The 8,864-nt window shown below is 41.7% G+C and overlaps 1 protein-coding gene across 3 annotated transcripts; it reads right to left on the bottom strand.

Moving 5' to 3' along the window:
• Positions 1-83: 83 nt before the first annotated feature.
• On the bottom strand, positions 84-8,855 carry RAD9B (RAD9 checkpoint clamp component B). 3 transcript variants are annotated; one of them, XM_065851645.2, is made up of 12 exons: positions 8,775-8,855; positions 7,867-7,937; positions 6,794-6,943; positions 6,171-6,285; positions 5,958-6,057; positions 4,951-5,057; positions 2,989-3,095; positions 2,516-2,580; positions 1,850-1,954; positions 1,191-1,443; positions 736-887; positions 84-644 (listed from the first exon to the last, which is right to left on the bottom strand). In XM_065851645.2, exons 1-11 carry the CDS (start codon positions 8,806-8,808, stop codon positions 759-761), a joined length of 1,236 nt encoding a protein of 411 aa, XP_065707717.1. In that variant the 5' UTR covers positions 8,809-8,855; the 3' UTR covers positions 84-644; positions 736-758. The 3 variants fall into 3 exon arrangements, with proteins under 3 accessions (XP_065707717.1, XP_065707716.1, XP_071671928.1); XM_065851644.2 differs by having other exon boundaries at positions 84-887; XM_071815827.1 differs by lacking the exons at positions 7,867-7,937; positions 8,775-8,855 and adding an exon at positions 7,118-7,282 and having other exon boundaries at positions 84-887.
• Positions 8,856-8,864: the final 9 nt, after the last annotated feature.

Raw genomic sequence — 8,864 nt, 5'->3', positions numbered from 1 at the left:
TGTTCTCAAAGCCGCGTTTGGATGAAGAGGCAGGAGAGGGGAAAGATTAATGCAAGTCTGAAACAAAAGCCTCCTCAAACCAATGTTTGACAGCACAAGTTTATTTTTTTTTTAAACACATTTCTGTGACAATGTGGGTTATTCAGGTAACTACGAGCTCTGCAAAGTTTCTGTAAGAATACCAGCTGTTAGGTGTTTGGGGGTGGGTTTATTTTTCCAGCACTTCACAACAGCAGGTTAATTGGCCTGAAGTGGTAACAGAACTCCCTGAGAACATATGGGAGAGCTGAATCTCCCAGGCTTTTCACCTACAGAATAGGTGAGACACAAACCTCAATCTTGTAGATCGTGACCTAAATTTATATTGCGTTCTGACAGCATTTAACAGTTCTAGAATGACCCTTGCTGGTGGTTAAAGTAACTGAATACCGAACCTGGACTGGCAGAGCAGGAGCTGATAAAGAACTCGGTACAGAGTTGAGTTTTGTCCTTCTCTTATATCTGTCTTGCAAAAAAATGAAACAAGCACCATGTGCGTAGGATTCCCACTCGCCAGAGTGTCTGAATAGGTGTTTGTGAAATGCAGCTCACCCCACAAGCTTGGAGTACAAATAGCTTCCATCGAGTTCTAACTTGCTGAAGAACTGCAATTAAACTTCTAAAATGAGAAACAGCTCCACAAATGCCACGTCAAACACTCTTTTATCTTTCAAGGCAATCCTTTATAGTCTTTACCTGGACTCCAACGCTTTGTGTCCCTAGAGAACCGGGGAGCTCTGTGCGTTGCCAAAATCCTCTTCGGTGTCACTCGCTGTAGCTAAACTATGGAAGGAGTGACTGGGGGCATCCTTCTGACAAGAAACTGCTCCGAAAAATAAGGAATGAAACTGCAAAACGCAACATTTATGGAAGTAAGAAACTGCATGTGATACAGAATTTGGGGGTTAATTATTTCTGAAGCTTTTGCCACTTCAAAATCTTTATCAGTCTACAGTGATTCTTGGTAAAATACCCCTCCCGAGTATTTCCAGCATTACAGTTAAACACGGTAGTGGTGTTTTCGGTCCACTGTGCTGCTGGGAAGGCCGGTTCTGTGGAAACGCCACATGCAGAACTGAAACTCAACATGCAGCAGCGTTTGGGTGATGCCGCTGAGGGATTCCCTGTAACTGGGGTCGCGGTCTCCTTACCTTCTGGTACTGAGCCCCTGTGGCCTCTCCCAGCGCCGCCCGCTCCTCTGCCTTGGTCATGGCTGTTCCTTCTGTCCCTGTCACCTCTCTCTTTGCAGCTCTGGGAATATCTTTAATCTCTTGTTTTGCCAAAGGACTTGCGGGTTTTGCTGGCGCTGTGTTGCTGTTCCACTGTGGCTTTTTGGAAGCAACTGCTCCGCTGTTCTCTCTGTCCACGGAGGTTTTGTCAGATTTACCTGTGTGCGTCTTCGAGCTGGATTGGAAAGAGTAGGTCAGGTTAGTAACTGGCTTTAACGTGTTTTTGTTAGAATGTCTTTATTTTCTGTTTGTGAAAAGCATTATAACTTCAGAAGAGATTCTCAACAAGTGACTTCCCCTCCCAATACAAGAGAACCCCGTGGAGACACAGGAAAGCAGACGCTGGTACGGAGCGCTCTCTGGCACCGGGTTCTATCACTGCATGAAGCCAAGATGTTCCCGACCCTGTCTAGATCAGTTTTCCCGTTAACAAAGAATCCAGGATCCATATGGTGCTTATTGATACCCCGCAAGAATGAGCAAATTGCTTCCATCTTAATCTGACTCAGCTGGAAAACCTTAAAGTTCCATTTTGGATGCTCCTAAGGCAGTTGCCTCCTGCCCCTGAGTCTCAGCGTTACCTTTCCGGAGCCTGCTGGGACGCCCTCTCCTTTTCAATGTCCGACAGGGTGGCCAAAATAAAGTTGGCTTCTAGCACCATGTCCTCAATGCTGAAAGCAATCGGTCTAAACACAAATATTCAGAGATTAAACCAGCAGGCATAATTCCACATGTTGTAGGAGGAAATAGAGCTCATGGAATTCTATACACACATTTAAAAATGCCTTTGCTGAAAAGCTGAAAATCAAATATATTTGCTGCTGAAGGCTATGAGATGGCTTCCTGCTAGATATAAATGCACCAGTGAGCAAATGCCATCCAATATTCTACTTGGTTAAATTACAGTTTTAAATATGGAACTGTTAAAATTATGTTTTAAACAGAAAATGTATTATTTCTGTAGACTATTAAATCATTGCACACTTCAGGCTCTGTATCCAGGTAACATATACAGGTGCTCACCAGTCAGCATGGCTGCTGCAGTAATACTGGTGCCTACATTAAATGCTTTATGCATAATAACAAACTACTTAACTCTGGCTTGCAGATTCGAAATACAGCTTTTGGTATAAAATGACAATCTATTTTTCTGTTCCAGTTCAATATAGATTGAATAACCCACAGACAAAAATCAGGTGTAGAGCTGTAACTGCAGCAGGTCTAGACAGGCGTGTTCCGAAACGTACTTTCCAGACACGTCAAAATGGATTGAGACAGGAACACTGGTTGATTCTGAAAATGCCAGCAGTCCCTGAAAAGAAGGGGTGGGGGGTTAGATGCTGTTTTAAAACCAGAAGATTAATATTAGAATGGAAGTTTATCCCAGCTGTTGTTTACTGGCAAAAAGAAAGTCGACTGCTTCTAGAACAAGTTTCTTGCCTTCCCTGCCTGGGGCTTTGACAGAGAAACTTCTGAACGTTGCCACAGTATTTTTTGCAGTACAGTTACTGCATGTCTGCCCAGCACTAAAACGGCATTTTTGTTCTGTGCGGGACTCTGCAGTGTCCTGAAGATCCTGGTTTGTAAAGCTTGAGCCTCAACCAGCTGGTGAAATGCTGGTCAGGACCTGGTGGAACGTCCCAGGGCCATTCTGCACCATCTTGGTTGTGGCAGGCAAGTTAATGGGAAACAGTTTATTTAAAAAAAATTCGTACTTTACCCTCAATTCTTTAAGGCAAAATGTCACTTCAGAATCGACTCCAACTTGAAAGTAGTCAAATTCTTCTGGATTTAGTTGTATTTCAGTGAGCACTGTCTTTGAAAAATCTGTTTAAAATAATAGAAAGGTGCAGGACTCAAAGGAATTAAGTTTGAACTCAACAAAATGATTATTATAACCATGAGATATTTACATCAGTATCATTTGAACAAATAATTGTATTTTTATAGTGACTAACAGTAATAGATATTTAGCTTACCTAAATTTATTCCATAATTAAGTCCTGTATTTATTTACAGTGTATTATGTAGATTTAAATGGCTTTTAACAGAACCTGTTTTATGTTCTACCGTGTGATCTGACCTGATACCTGCTGCTGTTCTTGCAAATCTGCTTTGTTGACAGACGTTCATCACAAATAGCATTACCGGCTGCTTATTGTCCTGTAGACGGGAAGACCAAACTGCAGCATGGCTTTAACAGCTGAATCATAATTGCTGACACTCATCAGAGGACAATTAAGGTGAACTTGGGTTCTTTGTTTTCAATTAAAATCTTTTCCTGATATGTAAGTAGTGACAGGAAACAGGCTCTTCAGTTTCAGGTATTTGTTGCTTGTTATCATTAGATTAGGCCTTAGTTGATATTAGGTGTGTGGAAAGAAAGTACAAGGGCATGTCCCTGATGTGCTATAGTCCCAGAGACATTAACAAAAATGCTACGGCAGTTTGAACAGCCAGACTCCTCACAAGCCTCACAAACTATTCCCAGTCTTCTGTTTCTCTGCTCAAGAGGGTTTTTTTAATCTCAGCCTACAATGAGGGTGTTCAAATATACTCTTGTAAAGCTCCTAAAAACTGTAGAAACATCTATTTCTAGCACAGCTTCTGCACAGCAGAGCCTACTGCACGCAAACCAAAACAAGTCCGGGCAGAAGGTGGAATTTCTTTCTGTGAAAATTAAACCCGACGGTGGAAAAACCCAAGCCCTGGGCAGGAGATCTGTTCAAAGGACACGTTTTGTTTCCCAGAACGTTTGCTGCAGGCAGTGGATCGTATCACATACTACACAAGAACAACGCTTGTAATTCCTCCTTTTTATCCTTGACTGCTTGGTTTCTGGTATCTCATAAATTTTTTAACTGCTATTTTTTTCACTTTCTGTCCTACAATAACCCTTGTATGCTTCTAAACTAACAAAATTTGTCATTCAAAATGTGCTCTTTTTAAGTGTCTCTTTATTTTCAGTAATTTCTTCCCTGTTTCACTCCATCCTTCTCGCTCAGCACCGCTTTAGCCTTAGCCCCATCCCCAACCCTACGCTCTAGGGACTCATCTTTTTCCAGGTCATTATCCTCAGCTTTGGTCACAAGCAAGTACAAAAAACATCCCTTTATTATACGATATACAAGAACCTCTGCTTCAAAACCACAATTATATCTTTAAAATTACTTTGAGTCACACCTGGAGAATCCAGATACTTCTCCATGTTGGCTGGAGATGTGAAGACGGCAGTGTAACAGCACCAGGCCAGCTGACACCCCCTATTGCCCTTCTACTAAAATATACTCCGTAATTATATCAATTCTATAATTATGGTATTCAGATTTAAATAATTCTTTTTAAAACATAAAATTATCTCATTTTTCCTGTCTGTTGCTGTGCTTCTGCTCTTGCAGCACAGTAATTACCTCTGTTCAAGCCTACAGCACATGGCTTAATTGATGTGAATTGGATGCTGAATCTGGTATCTGCTACTGATACTAGGAAAATGTTATTAAATATATGTATATTAAAACCAGAGGGTGGCAGTATGACTTAAAATCACCCTATATATATTCCCTCTCATACAAATCTCATTCAGCCATAAAATGCATTCTCCATTTATGCTGCAATAGTTATGATGCCTTCAGTTCACCTGCTTTAAAATCCCAACATTGTTTCATATTTTGAATTTCCTTACCAGTGTCCTCCTCAGTGTAACTCTTGAAACAAACTTTCATTGGAGTCACTGATAAGGTTACTTCTTCTTGACTGGTCGGAAAGTGAATCATTATTTCAGCCAGCAGCCTACAACATTTTATTCAACATTAACATTATTTTACATGCCATGGATTACTTAGCCAGCATTTGTTCCTCACATTAGAAATGAAAACTGTTACTTGGCAATACTGCTTGAAAAACTGCCTTGGAAATGTGCTCTCCTTACAGTGTTCTGTATCTTAATTGATTTATACACCAACATAGGAATCTAAAAACACAACCAATAATTACTAAAGCAAATTTAATGCCTGTGTACACTGTCAAATTGGTCTCGCACGCACACATATTGCTGCTTCCTTTGTCTATGTGTGTATCACAATTCTGAGCAAAACTCAGCGTCCTATACTTGCTTGCAGTTTTAAAAGTTGCATAATCTTTTTATAAACATGATACGTAACATTTATACGGAGATACTTCATCCACCTTGATTGCTTTAATGGTTAATTATTGTGACAAGAGCTCCTGTGCACAAGAAACACATTTAACAGAAACCCTGTCAGGAAAAGCAGAGTCTTAACCATCCTTTGCCTTTGTTTGCAACAAACCAACTCTGGGATTCTGCCCGGAGCTGCTTCTTGAACCAGAACTTTGCCTTATTCCATTAAAAAATGGTACTGTTACCACTGGATTCTTTGCCTATAAAATAAAAGCACGACTTTATTTGTCATAGGTGGAATTTGCTCAAAGATGTGTATTCAAATTACACATCGCACACTTCTCAAGGTTAGACTGAGTAGCATTAATGGCAGCATGATCCGAATTTCTTAAGTTGTAATGTGAAAAATGAAGCAGTAGGATACAGGATTTAGGAATCTGCTGTTTTTCACTGTCCCCTAATCAGGTTTTGATCAGCGCCTATGAGAGCAATATTGCCTCTTGTATGATTTTTTATTTTTTCTTTCAGAAAAATATATTTGTATTCATTACCTCGAGTGGACTTTGAGTACATTTGGACACAAGTGCTTCGCAAAAACAGCCTGCAATGGATCACAGTCTTGAAACATCAGGTTATATGTTTTTACAACACCTATGTATAAAGGATATGAACAAAACCCAATGACACTCAGTTAATGACAGTGAACATTGTGTTGCCCTGCTGTTCTAAACTGTTTCTGTCAAGTCACTTTATTTGTAACCTACCGTGTTTGCAGAGGAGCTGAAAAGTTATGTGATGATCGTTAATATTTGTATAAATGCTGCACTTCTCTACATTCCTTTCCAGCACATTTACACATCTAAATACAGGAAGGACTGACTGTAAAACAAAAACAGAAAAATCAGCACAGAGGTTACTCACCAAGCAATTTTGCAATATTGTTTCCTGAGTTTTGTACAGTTTATCCCAAGCTCCTGCTCTTAATGCTCTGTAAGCAGACACTGGGGTGGCCGGCGCTGATCCTCACCATCCTCACCCGCGATTCTAAGACGTGGTCAACAGATCCGTTTGCTAAATGACTGGTCAGAGCTCTCCTGCCCCAGACTGGTTTTGAAGGCTGCAGGAGAAATGCTCCAGAGGCAGAAATGTGCTTTTCCTTCACCCTGTGATGAAGCTGGTTCAGCATTCGGACACCGCAGGGCGCAGCTCAGGACACACAACTTCCAAGCATCATTAAACACCAACGCTCTCTTTTGCAGAACTGCTCAGAAGCACTCGAGTTTAAAGCCATCCGCATGCCCACAAGAGCCTCCCCCTATCATTTAATTTGGAAACTGGGTTAATTTGCTGCTTACAAAGCTGTGCATGACAATTCATTAAAAGGTACCTTAATTATCAATTTACATGGAAGGGAGAACTGTTTTTCCTTCTGACACGGCTGAGACACAGCTGCCCAGCAGTAATGCTGAAAAAACATAGATGAGAAGAAGACACATGCATATGCGGACCTTGAAGAATTCACCGATCTTAAGGCAAGCTGAAAACAGAAATAAAACAATGTGTTAACTCAAAATCATTTAATATCAAATCTTTTAACAAAAAAGCTATCTCTCTGCTTTGGTGCCATGCCTAAGACACAAAACCTTTAAATGTGTATATCTCAAAATAAATGCAGATGCATCATGCAGACATTCATGTTCAAACTAATCACCTTCATTATTACTGCTCCAAAGTCACTGGTATGAGTCAAGCGTAGGAATTCAATCCACAGTCGTTTGAGTGGCCCTGAAGTGTGAGTTACTGAAACACTTAAAGCTCAGCTCGTGTTTGAGGCATTTGAAGGACTGGAGTTTATTCTAGAACAATCTTCCTGTAAACCCACCCACATGATACATACAGATGAGCAACAACATTACTAGCACCACAAAAATCCTTCAGGTATAAAAAGAAATTATCTCTACTTCTCATTTTCCAGCCTATCAGCAAGTTGAGTTGATCACTTTTACTAAGAAACCTCTAGAGAAAACCCTAATTCTGCTGGAAATGGTGTTTCATTAATTAGAGGCACATTAATGGCTGCATTCTTCCTGTTGAGTCACACCAGTACAAAACCATGTTTAGAGGCAGCTCCTGATGTGGTACAAAACACAAACCTTTTGACGCATGACAATAGAAATAACACCCTTGGTATTAACCCGGATGTCCTGGACAAGCTTCAGCTTAGGTAACAAAAACGTGAAGAATATTAGGGGCAGAGTAGGAATGAACCTTCCATGATGGAAACGGCATAATTACAATCACAGAAAACATGGCATTTGTCCATATTGAAAGTGGAGAAAGCTGAGAGAGAATGTAACTTGGACTGAAAGGTATCTGAAGGAAAACACCACAATATCCCACAATATAAATACCACGCTTCCAAGAAAGATTTAAAAATTACAATATATCAAATTAACTTACGCCTTTTTCTATGGGGTCAAACCAAAATTCATCACTAATACGTGCTAGGGCATGTATTGCTCTTCCGAACACTAGCAGGGAAAGAAGAGAGTGCAATATGTATAATGAGGTAAAAAGAAGTTATACTGCATTTTCTCCAGAACAGTTTAAAAGGAAACATTACAAATTTCCTACACTGATGACATGATGGAAAACATTCTTTCCTTTTTAGTAGCACAAACACCTTTATGTTTTTGGAAGCTGCCTCCAACAAGGTGTACCTCACACGCCACCTTTGCAGCAGCTGGTATGACTTGATGCCACTACAAATTAATTCCATCTAATCAAACCAAACACCGCTCAAGTTAGAAATTACACTTTGTAGATGGCAACAAGTCTGAGCACGTGGCAAGCAGTTGGACACCTGTAAAGATGAAGCCCTAAGAAACACAGAAGGAACAGATAGTGGGCCTCAGAATTTGCCTCAGCCCACTGACAGTGGCAGAGCAGTATTTTGCAGGGAATGCTGTGTGTGGGAGGTTGAGCCGGGCCCCTGGAAGGAGAACTGTGTGCATTGGGAGGCACCCGGGGAAGCGGTTCCTTCTCCACCTGAGGTCCCACAGCTCCAGCCCTCTGCTCTGCACAATCTTCACAGGCTGCGTGTGGCCCTGCAAAACCACCTTAGTCCTGGGGATGAGAAAGAGGCAGCTCCTCAGCGCTTCTGTGACTGCCATGGCACTGGAAGCAGTTCCCGTTGCTCTGTGCCCCATTTTACACCCTGTGGCAGCCCCGGGACACTGCTGAGGGCAGCGTCAGGAGGCCGTTCACACCCTCATGGCCACTGAGCTGTGCCACCCTGAGGCAGCCCCGTTTCTCACAAACACAGCCCTTTGTCTCAGGCTTGCTGCCTCCCCTGGGGCCATGGGTACCTCTGAGGTGAGCCCCCCCAATGACACACTTCATGGCTCCCGCTGCCCTTCTCCGCACACGACGGCTGCGAAAAGGGCGGGAAACGCCTC

The sequence above is a fragment of the Patagioenas fasciata genome, chromosome 17 (genome assembly GCF_037038585.1).
Source record: "Patagioenas fasciata isolate bPatFas1 chromosome 17, bPatFas1.hap1, whole genome shotgun sequence".
Classification (NCBI taxonomy): domain Eukaryota; kingdom Metazoa; phylum Chordata; class Aves; order Columbiformes; family Columbidae; genus Patagioenas; species Patagioenas fasciata.
The sequence above is the reverse complement of the archived record's forward strand: the minus strand, read 5'-3'. Positions and strand labels throughout refer to the sequence as shown.

Bases quoted from the DNA above. Each gene is read 5' to 3' on its own strand.
- RAD9B (XM_065851644.2), bottom strand. From the start codon at position 8,808: ATGAAGTGTGTCATTGGGGGGGCTCACCTCAGAG. The intron at 6,058-6,170 runs GTAGGTTACAAA...CTTTATACATAG, and splicing joins TCAGCTCCTCTGCAAACACG to GTGTTGTAAAAACATATAAC. The intron at 888-1,190 runs GTAAGGAGACCG...TGCGTTTTGCAG, and splicing joins CAGGGGCTCAGTACCAGAAG to TTTCATTCCTTATTTTTCGG.